Consider the following 18,606-nt stretch of genomic DNA (forward strand, 5'->3'; position numbering starts at 1 on the left):
GTATTGTTTTGGGTGAGGTCGACAGAATGGGCAGACAATTTTTTTGAAAGCCCAAGGTTAACACCAATTACGCACAACAGACTATCTAGGCGGGCCAAAGACTAACAGTGGACCCTAGTCTAAGCACGATTGGGCGTGCCCCATTGGCCTGCCGAACAAACACACCCTTTCTGATAAAAGTTGCACCTTCGTTAGGAGCGGAAGATCTTGCACTGCTTCAGAAATCTCCTACGGCTTGTTTTCTACACCTTGTCTTTGAAAATCTTAGTAAAACAAGTAGTATTTGCTTCTAATAAAACAGGTCAGCTCCTGTTCATGCTTTAAATTATATATCAACGCATATCCCTACAGCCACATGCATTGGTGCCAAAGCATTATCTACATATTGTAAAACTGTTTGAAAAATCAGTCTGAAAGCAGCATCTGATCTACCACATGCAGCTTTTGACACAAATATACTGGTTTAACAGTCATAGTTCACACCACCCCCCCCCCNCCCCCCCGCCCGCCCCTCTCTCTCTCACTGCTCTCGCTTCTGCCGATCCTATCCATCTATCTCTCTTAGCTGTATTCACAAAAACTGCCGGACTTATCTAACATCCATTTTGATGCCAAATACTTATGTTTGTAGTCACTTGTATTACTCACACAGCCAAGTGGATGAAAAGCTAACTTCAGCATAGACAAGAATTTTCATGTTATCTAGACTCGTTAAAGGCTACATGCGGCATGTCACATGGATGGACCAAAAATCACATCAAACCTGTAGGGAGAAGATATCTAGGAGTGAATAGTGAACATAATACTTTTCTAATCCAAACTGTGGAAGTAAGTTCTCTATCGTGCAGTAGCATACGGCATTTGCACGAGGCAAGCCTCCAGGCATAGTTGCTAGCTAACTTTCACTGAAACTAATATTCAAAAATGAAAAAAAAACACAAGCAAAATCCTAGTGCCAAAAATAATGCTGGTCCACAAGGTTGTCATTAGCAACAAACATTCAGAGAGTTTGCTTGCCATAAGATCAGCCAAGGAGAGTCTACCCTTGTAACGTGTGATAGCCATGAAAAGAAATTTTCGTAAGGAGTTAACCAGTTAGTAGGCTCGTTGAGGGAGATGAAAAAGTATGGCAATGCCACACAGCATGGTTCTATCAAACAAAATTGGTTCTATGACCGTAAAAGGAAATACGTGTCTACTCTTTTAATATGTAGATCCACAATTCAATTTGTTGAAAGAGAGTTATGATAAGGCAATAAAAACAATGAAGTTTCTGCATTAGCAAAATATTATATTTATGACTAAATAGTTTTTATCATCATAATTCACATACAATAGTAACAAATAAGGAAGCAACTTGATGTAGGAGGGTTGGTTCCCACTACTAAGGCATCACTCAAGGCCTGATCCCTCAGTGCCTAAATATTTACGCAACACTAACTTGAACTGGATCTGTCAACTTAGCTCATGAAATTCCAGATAAGAGACAAAAAGGAGGGAGATCTAGACCAATTGCCTCCATCACATGGCACTTCCAATTCCAATTAAATCATGTACCAAGAAAAAAGTACTATGAAAGCTCTGTGGGAGCTGAACTACAAATTTAGCACCATTTCATACGAAATTATACCTATTACAATCCTGAAAAGGCAAGAGTCCAAGCCTCAACTCTTAAAATGCAAAGTTTAAACTCAGTAAAAAGGAAAAAGATGCTTTATATGATTGATAGCTCACTGTTTCACATGACAATACCTAGCACCAATTACTGGTTGCAGGGTTTTTTTTTTTTTTTTAATCAGGAACCTGACAGCTTAACATGATAAAAAATTCATTGATCCTTAATTACATAATTTGCAGTACACAAAATATACTTTTAGAAGATTTAGGAACTTCTGAAGAGCTATTGCCCTTTCTCAATGAATTTATCACTAACCTCAGCCCACAGACTAGCCTAGCCACAAAGGAGCGAATGCAATTCCTGCCTAAGCTATCTTCAGATGGGAACAAAACAAAGCATGCTTTTCAAATTAAGAAAAACTAAGACAAGCTGTGATTAATAAGTAGATAATTTGAAGATAAGTGTAGGCATGATCAGAAGTAACATACAAAACACAACTAAACAAGATGAAGAACATCTTGTCAATCACAAAACAAGAAAAAAAAAAAGGAATTGCTTACATGGCAGTGTCCAAAATACTAGACAAAGCTTATAGGAAATATTAAAAGTTATGAACTGTTGACCACATTATTACAACCACCCTCGCATATATTTCACCCTAGTAATAGCACTGAAAACATCACAGGTGAACAACTTGAGCAAACTAAGCTGATAGGCCTCAAGCTAAGAGTAAGAATTGAAGATTTGCAATAACGAGTAATGCTCTCCAAAATGGAAAGTATAAACGCCACACTTGTTTCCTATAAAGAGGTCACTCTCCTTCCAACAATTTAAGCATGTACTCTCAAGTTTAAATGGGGAAAGGGATTCATTTATGTATATATTAGCGTCCATTGCAGAGGGACTATCATTTTCCAAACATTTTTCCTTATCAGTTCTTTACACACCTAGAGTACCAAAGCTCTCAACTTGATCAAATTTTGCAAAGCCTTAACAGCGAATACCCATTTGCATGGCCCTTAATTTTGCCTCATTTAAGCTAATTTCTCCCCTCTATCTCAATCCCTATTCTTTTTTTTTTCACTAATCTCAAGGCATTTCAAAACCAAGTGAAACAGGTAAATGAACAAAAATCTAAAAAGCTTTGGAATTTTGAACCTAAGACATTCTAGCATACTTAAAAATTTGAGTTACAACAGAAAATTAGCACATAAACTCATGAAATGAGTAACACTAATCACCAAAATTCCACTAACCTCCAAATTAAACCACAAAAATACCGCTGAAGTACAATCTTCCCCTAAAACTATGTATCACTGCCATCGCTATCATCGCTTTCATCATTGTTTCCGACATCTTTCGCAATATAAACCCCTGGTTGCACAACTCGCCGCCTTGTCCTCGACGGCAAAATATTATCCAAATCAACCTCAGCCAATGGATCATCTGATAAATCACTCTCACCCTCTGATTCGTCCCCTCCATCACTCGAATCATCATCGTCATCGTCATCGTCGTCGCTATCCTTTGCGTCTTCTATCAGAATCCCCTTCCCTTTCCGGTCAACCGCCGCATTTCCATTCTCCTCCCCGTCATGATCGTCGTCATCTTTATAGTCATCGTCGTCTTCTTCTCCTTCTTCTTCAGCGTCGACTCCTGGTTCTTCATTATCGGGGACGAAGGAATCGTCCTTAGGTTGGATAGTTTCGTCTTGGGTCTGGAGTTTTCGGGATTTTAGGGGGAGGTTCTCCTGGTCTTGGGAGGTGAGGTCGGGCTTGCGTTTGGCGGGCAATGCAGGTTCGTCGGCGCTCTTGGTTTCGCCCATTGGATTCAAAGCTAGGAATTTTTGTAGGGGTTTACGGGAAGAGCAGCCCTCTTTGAGGGGCTGGGGGGGGGTGTGGTTTGCAAAATTCTGATTTTTAGGGTTCTTTATATCTCTCTCGGTGGATTTTTCTATTTCTTCTTTTCTGCCAAATTTATAGCTTTCCCCAAAACAATAAAAAAAATTAACAGTTATTACGCGTATTATCGGTTATTACCTATATTACCGATCATTAGATTCCATATCAATCAATATTTATTTGTTAAAATGACATATAATACGATCACATGATCTATTTCATATTAATTATCACGTGATAAAAAAAATTAACGATTATTACTCGTATTACTGGTCATTAGATCCGATATCAATTAATTTTTTTTGCTAATATGATATATAATGTAATCACATGATGTACAACATATCAATTATCATGTGATTACATCTGTTACCAAATCATATATCATGCAGATAAAAAATACAATTTGACATTACATCTAATGATGGTTAATTTTTCACTAAAATTAAAAATTTTTGTGAATAAAAATTTAATTACATATTGGGTTTCATCTCACAAGAAATAAGGAATTATATCTTAGATTGAAAAACTCCTGATCTAAATGCATGTGAAGATAGAGTATTTTGGATAGCATCACAAACTAAAAAAATTTACAATTAAATCAACATAGAACTATATTGCTAGTCTCAACCATATGATGGAGAATCGAATTTGGAGATTAATTTGGAAGCGACCTATTGTTAATCCCATACATACTTTTTTCATGGTTGGCATACAAAATTGTCTTTTAACCAACTTGGAACGCTCACGTCATCATTTTTCTAGCAATTCCTTCTTCTCGTTATACAATATAGAAGCTGAGTCAGTTATCTATGTTATTCACGATTGCTCTCTCGTTAAGCTATTTAGGGTTCTTTTATTTTTGCTAATATTGATGGTCTTTTTTACAGTTAAAATATGCTTGATTGGTTTTATTAGAACGTTAGGGAGGTTTTCTCAACTTCCAATACCACTAAGTGTGTTATTTGGTATCATTGTGTGGTTCTTTTGGAGGTGGAGGAATGAAGCAAAATTTAACCACCACAACATATTTACTTGTAAAAAGATAATCCTTATTAAAAATATTTTGAAGATACTATTCGTTCTTGGTTGTACTTTGTTCCCACAAATGCTTGTTTGTATATGCCCTTGAGCCAATTGGATTGGTCAAGGAATATACATTGTCATTTAATATATACTTAATCGCATAATAACATGTGATAGAGGTTTTCTTTCATGTTAGTACGAAAATAAGGAGTTACTAAGTACTAATTGGATAAAACCCATGGAAGATAAAGGGCCTTGCAAGAGAATTGTAAAGTCAATACAATTATAAGATCTTTATGCATCAAAGTCATGTTCCTATAATAGTTTCTGATCATTGCATTGTTTAGACAGGGCATTGACAATACTCAAAAACTAGTACATGTTAAACCTTCTTATTTGAGAAGTAAGCAATCGATCTTATAGATTAAAGTATATGAGATGCTTGAAGATAACATGTGGATGCTTGTTAGAGAACAAATTTATTAAACAAGACCTACTATGAGAACTCCATTTCATATTTCATTCTAGTATCTATGAAATATATTCTCATGTGATAGTCGTGTAACTAATCTTCAGACTTGAGACATTGAGTCGTCTTAGATGTAGAGTGACATACTTTAATTTCACTTTTGCACATCTAAAAGCAACCACATGCCTAAATAGGGTGCTTTTTGATATGACATGAAGCATGTGAAGATGAATGAGTAATTAAGAAAGGATTCATCACCCCGAGTGATAAGAGAAGATATATCTCATTTGCTCTAATTTAAGTTTGAAGTCTTTGACTAAAGCATGATGAGTTTGAGAAAAATTGGTTTCCTAAATTCATAAGGTTAATAATGAATTATAAAAACTAATATGGAATGTCATAAATAGATATTGAGCCATGTTTAATGACACATCCGGGATATATGACGAAAGGACTGTATTGCACAAAAAGGCTTATCACTGAAAGGTTTTATCAAATTCTTTAATTGACTTTCTATAAATATAAATAAATTATTTAAATTAATATTTAATTATGATTTATATTTATTACCAACATGTTAGAAGCTTAATGAGTCGCATACATTAAGTAACATGATTGAGATTAAATAAGGATAATCAATTAAGTTGGACTTAATTGAAATAGATTAAAATAAATTAGGAAATTAATTAAGTTCACAAAGACTTAATTGAATATATATATACAAAGGTTGTATCTAGGGTTACAACTAAGTTTGGTTATATAAATATGTTAAATTAGCCAACTAAAACTCTAAGCCCTAGGCCACTCTTTTTAGTCAAATCATAAGAGGAAGAAAAAAAAAATAGTTTTGTTTGTCTGATAGAAATAAGATTCAACTAGGCTTCTTTTGGTCTTCTTATTTTCTGAAAACAAACTTACTAGCACAAGTAAAAATCCTACCTTGAGAAGGTCTTATTTTGTCACTGTGTGGATTACTGTTAAAGGCCAAACATTTGGGTGACTGAAGATTTGACGAATCCCAAAAGTAAAGAAGCAAAGATTTCAGATGTAAGGCTTTAGAATGTCTTATATGACAAGCATAATTTTGTTTCGGGGTTTCTTGCTTTATCACAAGCCTTTTTTGGATTTAATTGACTATTTATTATGATATTTAGAGTAAGGTATATAACACTTAAACTTATAAATGTTTGTAATTAATAAAAAAAAATTGCACGAAAACACAGATAATTGATCTTGAAGGATTTGATTGCTTTTTTGATTAATTGTATATTTTTAGTTTTCCATTGCATTATGCTTTTAATCTATCGATTAATTTTATGTTTGAGCATGATTTCAAATCCCATCAATGGTATTAGAGTCTTTGTTTGATACTTTTCATATAATTTGCATGCTTGATTCTTTGTGATAATCAATAGGATTGATTTGTATGTTGATTTAATATATATATCGATTTTGAAGACTTTCCTTAAAATCTATTTTTTGTTGTAATTCAAATCTGGACAACATATTATTAATTCATTGAAATATGTTTAAAAGGTTTAAAATCATGTTTAATTGAGAAATTAATGAATGGATTAAAAGGCTTATGAAGCCAAGTTCAAATTGAATAATTTTGAGAAATTTTTGGAGACTAATGTTATGGGCAATTTTTAATTGTTAAAAATTAGTTTTATCAAATTAAATTATAGCATGTTTTGGCCAAATTTGATTTGGTATGAAAAGGTTCATAAAAATAATATTTTCGGGTTCCATAACAACAAAGATTCAATGTAGAAAATTTTGGATAGCTATGATCGATTTTTGGTGGCTTAATTCTGCAAGAATTTTGTGTTTAATTGTTTTACATACTTGCTGAAAATTTTTTTCAACCTTATTCATGAGTTTGACACATGATTTATGGAGTTTTAAGAGCCCTTAAACCGATTAATGGGGTGGCAATTGTTGCCTAAAATTCCTTAAGGGTAGGTAGCTAATTTAATGGCATTGGATGCCATTCATTTTAATTTGGGAGATTCATAAGAAATTGTTTCTTAAATTAAAAGGATTCTTAAAATTATGTGGTAACATTGAACTTTTCTTAAAATTTTGGTTTGACTAGAAGTTTTTAAAAATTTGTTAAGTCACCATTTAGGTAACTTGAACAAGATATAAATTTAGGAAACTAATCCATATTCTAAATGTTAAAAATTAAGATGTTGTCTTAGATACATTTTAGGAAGCTTACCTAAAAAAAAGAGATTTCCAAAATTAAAAAGGATTTTAATTTTGAGAAGAATTAAAATGAAAAGTTTTAAAATGGAAAGTTTTATTTCAATGAATTTCAATTTAAGGAAAATGAGTAAAGGTTTATTTCAAGTGTTTTGAAAAATAAGAATTGCTTAAACACTAAATTGAAATAAAATAATATCAAATAATTTGAGTCAAGCACTTTAAGTAAGTTAATTGATGATTTTCTCAAATAATACACAAGACCATCGAGTGATACCACTGCTAGAAAACAAGGATTTATTGACGAAATTTATTTCGTCGGTGAAAATTCGTTATATAAACCAATGGATTACTGACGACTTACTGACAAGAAGGAGGCTAAGAATGCACCAATGGATTACCGACCAAATACCGATCGAATTTACTGACAAACGTACTTCAGTCGGTAATTTGTTGGTAACACGTTAGCGACAATTATATTTAGATGACGAAAAAAAGACCGACTGAACACTTTGGTCCGGATAACCATACTGATCGAATATGCCGACGGATATTTCATCGGGCAAAGTTGTGATTATAATGATAGAATTACTGATGAAAGTTTAGTCGACATACTTGTAGTTCCCTTTGCAAAGTTCATCAATGGATATGTCGACAAAATTTTCGTTAGTATAAGGGTTCAGGTTTACAAACGAAAAATTTCGTCAGTAATTCTAAATAAAATGCTTACGGTTTTCTTTCAAGCATTTCCCCTTCTCCCCTTCTCTTCCCCTAGATCAGCCTTTCCCCTGCCAAACACCCCTAACCCTCATTTTTTGACGTCGACGAGCAACTCCCTCCCTTAGTCAGACACCTTTCGTCATGATCTTATTGTAGGATTTTTTTTTTTTGTGCTTGGGGGTTCAATTCTTATGATTTTTGAAATCTAATGAGATTTTTTATATTAGTGGAAAGATGTCTTGTTGATATTACAGAAGATTTAAAGGTCTAGATAACATGCGGTCTTATTGGTGAGTGGTATTGTGTATGGTGTTATTGGTGAGTGGTATTGTGTATGTTGTTATTAGGTTTGAGTTTAACAACAATCTAATTGTGATAATATTGGTTTTTTGTATTGACACAAATAATAAGAAGTGTGATAATCTTTTTATAAATCACATTGAGCTTATGTATCTTTTTTGCAGGGTAACTCAACATTTTGTAGGTTGCAGTGCAAGTCTTCAAACTAAACTAGTGAAAAGTTGAAACAACACTTTGTAACTTCTCCCCAAATGAATACAATGATCTTAACTTTAAAAAAAATTATGAGAAAAAGAAAAAGAAAAAGAAAACAAAATTCGAAAAGAGAAGAGAAAATTCTTCAAGTTACAGGAAGAAAAAAGGAATCAAAGAATGAGTATTGATTATTACAAAATTTTTCAGGTCGATCGAAATGCAAAAGATGAAAATTTAAAGAAAGTGTATCCAAATTCCTTTAGTTTTTTTTTATTAAGGTTTTTGGAAGAGAAAAGAAATAACATATTTTTTTTTATAAAAAAGGGTATTTGTATCTAAAATATTTATATAATATTGGATTGAATTTTTTTTAACTATTGACTAACAATTTTAACCATCAAAATATCAAAAATATTATTTTAAAATAAAAATTCAAAGTGTCTTTTTAAAGTGATTAGAGAGAGATTTTTAGAGTTTACCTTAAAAATTAAATATAGCAACAAAAGCTTTTTTATTTTACTTGAATCCTAAAATAATAATAATAATAATAATAATAATAATAATAAAAATAATAATAAATAATGGTTGGTTTTAAGTAAGAAGAAATTGTGAGAAATAACTTTCCTCATAAGCCCAATTCAAAAAATATCATTTTTTATAATTTTAACTATTTTTAGCCAATTTTTGACATGACTTAACAATAATACCCTTTAAACAATTTCAAACAAATTAAAATGGTTTCAGTGTTTTTTATCCCACCATCCAGATAAAAATTTTAAAATCAATTTATCTCTTTGATCAAATACTGTCTATCTCGCCATCTAAAGAGTAGAGATAACATCAAGCTCTTTCTTATTTTGTTTTATTTTTTTAAATGGTGGATCTTGGGTTCTCAAGGGCTATGAATAGCGATTTTGCTCTTTTATGGTGATTGCAGACAACATGATGAATGTGATAATTGGATGCTTTCTAGTGATGACTTGTTTCGAAATGTGTGCTGCGATGGAGATGTTTATGTTGATGAATTGGATTGGATTGGTTAAGATGATGGGCTCAGGGAGAAGGAACAACTAAAGCATGTTTGATGGATTTTATAGTGGTTCATGATTTTGTTGTGTCTGGGATTGAGATAATTGTTAAGTATGTTTGTTGAAAAATTTGATTTTTTTATGAGATTTTGAGTTAAAATTGTTCGGAGAATATTTTGTAAAGAGAGTATATTTGTTTTTGTATAAGAGAAGTGAGCAAGGCCCTTTCGATAGGGATATATTTTGTCATGCTTTGGAGGGTTATGGAGTTTTGTAACCTATCTTTTATGAAATGTACAATTTCATGACTTAGCAAAAAAAAAAAAGTATGTGTTTTAGGTTCTTGAGTTTATTGGTTTATTCATAGAACCCCAAAGTTAAGGAGTTGAAATTGATTAGATTGGTTTTTAAGTATTGCGATCCTGATTTTTAAGTATTACGTGACTGGTTTTTAGACGTTACGTGATTGGTTTTAGGCATTGCATGATTGGTTTTTAGGCATTGCGTGATTGGTTTTTAAGCAATGCCTAAGTCATACAATGCCATACTAACTAATCATGCAATGCCTTACTAACAAGTCACGCAATGCCTATCAACTAGTTATGCAATGCCATATCAACTAGTCACGCAATACTTAAAAACTAGTCACGCAATGTCCAAAGTCAGTCACACAATACTTAAAAATTAATCACACAATGGTTAAAAACTAGTCACGTAATGCTCAAAGTCAGTCACGCAATGTCCAAAATCAATCACATAATCTTTTATGGTGATTGCAGACAACATGATGAATGTGATAATTGGGATGCTTTCTGGTGATGACTTGTTTCGAAATGTGTGCTGCGATGGAGATGTTTATGTTGATGAATTGGATTGGATTGGTTAAGATGATGGGCTCAGGAAGAAGGAACAACTAAAGCATGTTTGATAGGTTTTATGGTGGTTCACGGTTTTGTTGTGTCTGGGATTGAGATGATTGTTAAGCATGTTTGTTGGGGATTTTGATTTTTTTTTATGAGATTTTGAGTTAAAATTGTTCGGAGAATATTTTGTAAAGAGAGTATATTTGTTTTTGTATAAGAGAAGTGAGCAAGGCCCTTTCGATAGGGATATATTTTGTCATGCTTTGGAGGGTTATGGAGTTTTGTAACCTATCTTTTATGAAATGTACAATTTCATGACTTAGCAAAAAAAAAAAAGTATGTGTTTTAGGTTCTAGAGTTTATTGGTTTATTCATAGAAACCCAAAAATAAGGAGTTGAAATTGATTAAACATATATGTACATTAAAACATTGTATAATTTTGACAACTTAAACCTAACTGCGAGCAAGCAAATCAATTAATTATTAGGTATTGCATTACTGGTTTTTAGGCATTGCATGATTGATTTTTAAGCAATGCCTAAGTCATACAATGCCATACTAACTAATCATGCAATGCCTTACTAACAATTCACGCAATGCCTATCAACTAGTTATGCAATGTCATATCAACTAGTCACACAATACTTAAAAACTAGTCACGCAATGCCAAAGTCAGTTACACAATACTTAAAAATTAATCACACAATGGTTAAAAATTAGTCACGAAATGCTCAAAGTCAGTCACGCAATGTCCAAAATCAATCACATAATGTCCAAAAACTACCAAAACTACTAAATTTCATTTAACAAGATTAATAGCTTCAAACGATACACCATATTTTATTTAACAACATAATTAACGAATATACATACTTGATAAAGAATGCTCAAAATATTCAAAGGTTTTTCTTTATATATCAAAAATTATTTCAAAATGCTTAAAAATGCTTAAAACGTTCAGGTTTTCTTCGTATATAAAAAATTACTCTAAAATATTAAAAATGCTTGTACATTTTTCATTATGGTAAGGAATACTTTAGAGATGAATAGTTTGACGAGAAAAGTTCAAAGAACACGAGTCGATTTAAGGCGTAGATCTAAACATACTTGACTCGTTAATAGATTTTTAATTGAGACGTAAAGTTAAATAAATAGGTCTATTTTATTAAGAATAATTTTATTTAAATTTTAATTTTCTTAATTAAAAACAGTTAAAATTATAAAAAGACTTATTATAAAAAATGCCTTATGTATTAGGCTTATTTAAAAGAAAACCCTTTAAATAATGGCGCATGCCCTAAAATTTAAGAAGTTTCCGCCAGCAGGGGGGAGGGTGAGCCAAAAGACGGTGCCTTATAATCAATTCGGGTAATCGGAAATCGCCCAATCGGATCTCCTCGAGCACCGAATCTTTTTCAAAAAGTCCCTTTCTCATTTCCCATCCCTATAATTCTCCATCGTATCTTTCCCTTTTGATTTCTTCATTTTCTCAGCTGACAGCATTTTCTTCCTTCCCTACAAATAAAACGCAAAAAATCATTGAAAAAAGTTTGAAAAATGATTGCAATTCCTTATTTAACTGCTTTAACCACGTACTTCAGCTATGGATTACTATTTTCTTTTGGCCAAATCAGAGATTTCTTTCGCAAATTCATCGATTGGTGCTGCACCTCCAATAATCTTCAGGTTTTCTCATTCTTTTTTCCCCTTTTTTTTAGCTAAAAATCACGTTTTTTCTAATGCTGACCTTCATTCAAATGAAGGGTTATGCTCCAATCTGCTTAGGACTCGAAGATTTCTATATCCGCCGATTGTATCTCCGTATTCAGGTAAATGTTTTTCCTATTTTTTTTTCAAAATTTGTTGTTAAATTCGACTTTTAGTTGAGTGATTTAAGTTCAATTAAGAATATTAGCAGCATAATCTTGTGTTAATTACCGTTAATTTGTTATGCCGGAAAATTTTTAACTTTTTTTAAGTAGAAATGAATGATTAGAGTTAGATTTTAATGTTTGAACTGACAGGATTGTTTCGGGAGACCGATTGCTAGTGCCCCTGATGCTTGGTTTGATGTGGTTGAACGCTACTCCAACGACAATAATAAGACCTTAAAGTAAGATTTATCATTCACAATTTGACGGTTTAAAAGTAGTAATGCTTTAGTTTCGCTGTGGACTTTGATGTAACTGATTTCTTTTCTTGTATAATGCAGACGAACTGCTAATATGAGTAGATGTCTTAACCTAGGATCATACAACTATCTTGGTTTTGCTGCAGCAGATGAATACTGCACACCTCGTGCAATTGAGTCCTTAAATAGATTTTCACCAAGTACCTGCAGTAGCCGGGTGGATGGTGGTGGGTTAATTTGCTTGAATTCTTTTTTTGGTATAGGTGACAGTCTAGCTGGGCTTTTTGCTAACCCAGTTTTGCTATCAGGTACGACCATACTGCATAATGAACTGGAGGAGTGTGTTGCTAGGTTTGTTGGCAAACCTGCTGCTATAGTTTTCGGTATGGGTTATGTGACAAATTCTGCTATTCTTCCAGTACTAGTTGGGAAGGTTTGTATAGTTTACTGATGAGAACACTTTCTAAAGCTTTGGTGCTTGTGCAAGTAATTTTTATTATGTATAGATTTCGTTCACAGGGCAGCTTAATTATCAGTGACTCCTTGAACCACAACTCCATTGTCAATGGTGCACGAGGATCTGGAGCTACCATTCGTGTTTTCCAGCATAATAGTAAGTTTTGATGTTTTATTGCAAGAATAATTCATATCTTACATCATTGTTAGGTATCTGGGGTATTGGGTCTTTTGCAAAGAGTATTAGGTCTTATATGTGTTAGTGTAGCATATTAATTTGAGTGGATAATGGGTAAAGGAATAATTACCTTTTTGTTGAAAAAGGTTACTTCTGGGATATGGGTCACTGACTCCTAATGTCTATAGCATGTCTTTGTTCTATCGTGTGCCTGCATAGGGGCTTGTTGTTCAAATATTGGTTTCAGTTTGTGCATAAATTTCCCCTATGCTGTTTGTTTCTTTCAAATGTAAAAGATTCCATTTGAGAAATTGGATTAGAGGTTTTTCTACTCATGTTTCTTTTACTGATTGGTTTACAGCACCCTCTCACTTGGAGGAAGTTTTAAGAGAACAAATTGCGGACGGACAACCTAGGACTCATAGACCATGGAAGAAGATTGTGGTTATAGTGGAAGGAATATACAGCATGGAAGGGGAGCTCTGTAAACTTCCTGAGATCATAGCAATTTGCAAAAAGTATAAGGTTGGGCCTAGATAATAGCTTTTGTTATCTCTTTTGATACATTTGTTGAGCTGCATATTGTGATACTGGATTAAGTTTGATGGCTTTCTATTTAAGTATGCAGTTTTTTTGGGAAATGTGCACTCCTGTGGCTATGAGTTTAACAATATTCTCAGTATGATGTTTTCCTAAATTGGCTTTGTGTTAATCCAATGGATATTGTTTTATAACTTATATCAACGTTTTTTCCCAATTATCATGCACTGGAGATTGTTTTGTAGAACAACATTTTAGTGTTCCATTCTTCACAAACTCTCATTGCTTTCTTTTTCAGAGCAAAAAAAGCTCATTTTCTGTTATGTTTTTCATTTTATCTTTCTCAAAATTTAAGTATTTCATTTCTTTCTTAATTTGTGAAATTCTATTGATTCTTCTTTCTTTATATTTTGCAATAGGCATATACATACTTGGATGAGGCTCACAGCATTGGAGCAGTAGGGAAAACTGGAAGAGGTGTCTGTGAGCTCTTAGGAGTTGATCCTGCTGATGTGGATATTATGATGGGAACTTTTACAAAATCATTTGGATCATGTGGTGGCTATATTGCTGGATCCAAGGTTTGTTTCAAAGTTCAAACCATCCTCAGTTAGTATTCCTAATATGGTGACCACAATGGATTAGCATTAATCCTGGATGTTATATGCATTATATTCTTATGATACTTCAGCTTTAGTATGTTCTATGAAATTTCTTCCGGGTTAAATTGTTATATTCAATCAACATGGTGTTAATATGATGGCAGGTATTAATCAAGATAATATTCTCTTTATTGGTAATATATTTTCTCAAAATTAGACATTTTGGGGTGAGACTGGTATGCGTTGACTTTTTCTAATACAGTAATGTCTGTTGCAGAATGATGGAAAGAGAGATGCATTAATGGATAAAGTCCTGTGTGCTAATGACACTGTTTTGGCACACAACTTTCTTTAGCAAGTTTCCCTTATGACTGCTCTGTTTACTCCATAAGTGCAATCTTTTCGCCTCTGTTAGTAGTTGATATTAGTAGCATTGCTTCTTTCTTCCATATCCATGTTGCTCTTGACCCATATAATGGGTGTGAGATGAATTTTAAACCTATTTTAAATTTGATATTAATTTTTGACTTTACCTCATTGCAGGAACTTATTCAATATTTAAAGTATACTTGTCCAGCTCATCTTTATGCAACTTCAATCTCACCACCTGCTGCTCAACAAATAATATCTTCCATAAAGGTTATTCTTGGGCAGGATGGTTCCAATAGAGGTTGGGATTGTAGTTCTTTTGTTTTTGCCTTTTAACCTAAACATTTCGGCATCTACTCTCAACTCCTACATCAGATTGATTGTATTATTCTCAATCTAGGTGCCCAGAAACTTGCGCAAATACGTGAGAACAGCAACTTTTTCCGGTCTGAATTGATAAAAATGGGTTTTGAGGTTCTTGGGGATAATGATTCCCCAGTTATGCCAATTATGCTTTACAACCCAGCCAAAATCCCTGCCTTCTCACGAGAGTGCCTCAAGCAGAATGTAAGTCCACCAATCTCGATGCTCCTCATTCTTTTTTTGTTAGCTTTTGAATGCCTGACTATAATCAGATGGCGTTGTCACAGGTGGCTGTTGTGACAGTGGCTTTTCCGGCAACACCATTGCTGTTGGCAAGGGCACGTATATGTATATCTGCTTCTCATACCAAGGAAGATCTGATTAAAGCCTTGGAGGTAAATTGTAGTATAACCTCTACCTTCTGGCTTTCCTTAATGTTCTTATTAGTTTTAGTCCTGTCCTTTCCTGTCATTTGTGTGAGAGAGAAAGAGATAGATAGATGTATGTGTGCCTTGTCAATTGTATATATTTGCCTTGTCAGTTGTTCAACTCGCAAATTGGTGCAAACAGCCAATTTTTGTTCAGGATATAACTGTAGTGTGACTGAATCACTCTCTGCCCCTGGATTGGGCTCTCTTTGCAGGTTATCAGCAGGGTCGGGGATCTTGTGGGTATAAAATATTTCCCTGCAGAACCAGAGAAACAGCAGCAAGAAGAAAGGATGAAGTTGGAATGAGAAATAAGAAGGTTGGAATGTACCTTAATCTAGCAACAAGAAGAGAGGATGGAGAAGGTGGAGTAAAAACTCCTAGCGCATTTTATTCCCTTGGTATGAATGATGGTTTCCTTTTGATCTAATTCTTAGAATTGCCGTACTGAGTAATTTATTGCAGTTTCTGTAGAAGGGTTTCATACCTTGCTTCAAGAGAGCCTGTCTGTTCATACATAGGGGAATTAAGCAGTCCTCTTATTTTTGCTGAGACAGTGTTTCTTTCTTCTTTGATTTATTTATTTAAATTGTCTTATGTTTTGATAATTTGCACATAAAGCAATTTGTATTTTGTACCCTGCCTTGATCTCCTCGGTTGTGATTGGGAAATAATGATATGGTGAAGTATCATGGTTGGCCTTTGGGCTGTGCCCATGGGTATGTGTCTGAGCTTTTCTCTTTCGTAGATTTTTCTCTGCCTGGCTCTTTTATTTCACACCTCTGCTTTGTAAATTGATGTGGGATTTTAACTTATTTTCTCAAGATTGAGATGAGGTTATCATTGATACTAGGACACTTGTTCCTTTCTATCAAATGATTATTTAGTTAGTGGTTTATTTCAGCTATTTGTTTGTTCAATGTCATAATATCATGGTCAAATTATGCAATTAATCTCTATACTCTATTAAAGTTGTAGATTTAATTTATATACAGTAATATGTAAAAATTGAGTTTTTATATTTTTTGAAATTGACATGTCAATTCAATCATTGATCGTATTGAGGTGACATTGAATAAGATGATAATGATATAATCACTGTATCATTCTTTGATGTTACATCGTTATATTTAATGTCGTATCAATATAATTAAATATCGTATTAGTATAGATAATGAAAACGTTTTATCACCGTTAATGATTGGATTAACATTATCAATTTTAAAAAATATAAAAGTTTAATTTTTACAAATTATTGTATAAAAATTAAATTTATTGCTTTGATAAGAGTATAATAATATTGCATGATTTATCCTAACATCATCATTACAAAAGCCTTATAGTCTTCACCAATTTAGAAGACAATCCCAGAGCCAGACCGATATTTGTTCTAGATTGATGGATGACGAATTAAAATTTTAGAAAATTTGGACACTTTTCAAGTCAAGATTAATTTCTCCATTTTGCTCTGTATTTTCTCCCTTATGTTGTTGAATGTTTGTAGAGTTCCTAGGAGGACTAAGTATCTAAATTTAAATCTAATGATGAATCTTATTTGCAAAGTAGAGTAATTTACTTTTTTTCATCATTTAATAATTTGAGATTGTATATATTGGTCACTCAAATTTGTAAAATAACATTTTGATCATCCAAATTTATAAATATTATTGTTTTGATTACTTAATCATATAATAGATTTTCATGTGATATTTTATCTCATCATCCATGCCAGTTGCACTTATAACATTAATATATGTCCATGTGACAATAAAAAAATTAAAAAATAATTTTTATTGTCATGTGAACATGATCATGTGACGCGATTAATTTATATGAATGATAATAAAAGTAATTCAATAACCTAAATAATAACATTTACAAATATTAATAGTCAAAATGTTCTTTTTCAAAATTAGATGATCAATACTTGAATAATTAAGTGGTTTAAAACAAATATATAACTAAAAAAACCAAGCACATAAATGCGTAAATATGCACACACCCATACATTCCTCTTGATCAAACCATAAAGAGTTGTTAAATGAGATTTACAAAAGTTATCATGGGCTCATAAGAGATTATTTATAAATATGTATATTGAAGATGTGCTTATTTAAAAAATTTATTTCGAGTTCGACTCACTTAAGTTTCGTTTGATTTATTTTTTTTATAAAAATAAATAGAAAATAAAAAGTAAAAAATAAAAATAAAGGACATACTGAAAAACAAATATAAAAATATCAATCAAATTAAGTCTTGATAAATAAATTTTAAAATAAAATGTTGGTTGAATTTGTTCATATAATACAACCTATATTTTTTTATATATTTCATAAATGAATGAAAATTTGTGAGTATAAAATTTAGTGATCATGAAGAGTATATTGATTAATTTCAGGGTATTTCACGGTCAACCCTGTTAATTTGTGCATCCACAACATAGAGAACAAGTGTCACAGACTACGCCTCTTTGTTCAAGTACACAATAGCTCGTGTAGCGTTTGGATGGACGCTTTCACACAAGTAGACTTGGTAATTTTGAACATGACACGAGAAAATATGGAGTTAAACAAGTTTGAGTTTAGCTTTATTATACTTCATGTTTTAATCGTATCGGTACGGTTAACACATTTAAACGCGTTTAATTAATTTTGTTATCGTGTTAAACGTGTATAAGTGACACATTTATCAACCCATTAAAGTTAGTAGTCTAATACTATTTTAGCCTTATTATTATTTTGTTATTATTATATTGTTAGTCGTATTATGTTAAATTTTATTATATTCGATGTTATTATTTTTTTTATAATTATTTTAATAATTATTGATTTTAGATTTGAATAATAAAATTATATTTAATTGTAAATATCTTAATTTAATCGTGTTAGGAAAAATTATGTTAATCGTTTAATCATGTTTATTAATCGTTTCGTGTTATATAAGAAATTCTAACATGTTTAATAAACGTATTAGTTGTGTTGTCTCGTGTTACACAGATATATTAAACGTATCATTGTACGTGTTTTAGTATTCATGTTTACTCATATAATCGTTAATTCCTATATTGACACAACACGATTAATATACGAAAACACGAATTGCCAAGTCTACACTATTGGAATAAACTTAAAAGCTAATCACATAGATTGTAGTGGGTATCCTTGTTAATTAATGTATTATGACATTTTATTATGAAATAAGAGATATTTC

The 18,606-nt window shown here is 32.3% G+C and overlaps 2 protein-coding genes across 2 annotated transcripts; one reads left to right on the forward strand and one right to left on the reverse strand.

Annotated features, from left to right (window-relative positions):
• On the reverse strand, positions 2,732-3,529 carry LOC18601101 (prostatic spermine-binding protein). Its single transcript, XM_018119668.1, has one exon. It carries the CDS (start codon positions 3,441-3,443, stop codon positions 2,925-2,927), a length of 519 nt encoding a protein of 172 aa, XP_017975157.1. The 5' UTR covers positions 3,444-3,529; the 3' UTR covers positions 2,732-2,924.
• LOC18601102 (long chain base biosynthesis protein 2a) lies at positions 11,624-16,286 on the forward strand. Its single transcript, XM_007031925.2, has 12 exons — positions 11,624-12,015; positions 12,093-12,158; positions 12,354-12,442; positions 12,542-12,687; positions 12,769-12,893; positions 12,980-13,073; positions 13,456-13,619; positions 14,054-14,215; positions 14,780-14,906; positions 15,006-15,172; positions 15,256-15,363; positions 15,612-16,286. The coding sequence occupies exons 1-12, from the start codon at positions 11,887-11,889 to the stop codon at positions 15,702-15,704; spliced, it is 1,470 nt and encodes a 489-aa protein (XP_007031987.1). The 5' UTR covers positions 11,624-11,886; the 3' UTR covers positions 15,705-16,286.

Source organism: Theobroma cacao, chromosome 4 (genome assembly GCF_000208745.1).
Source record: "Theobroma cacao cultivar B97-61/B2 chromosome 4, Criollo_cocoa_genome_V2, whole genome shotgun sequence".
In the NCBI taxonomy this organism is placed as follows: Eukaryota; Viridiplantae; Streptophyta; class Magnoliopsida; order Malvales; family Malvaceae; genus Theobroma; species Theobroma cacao.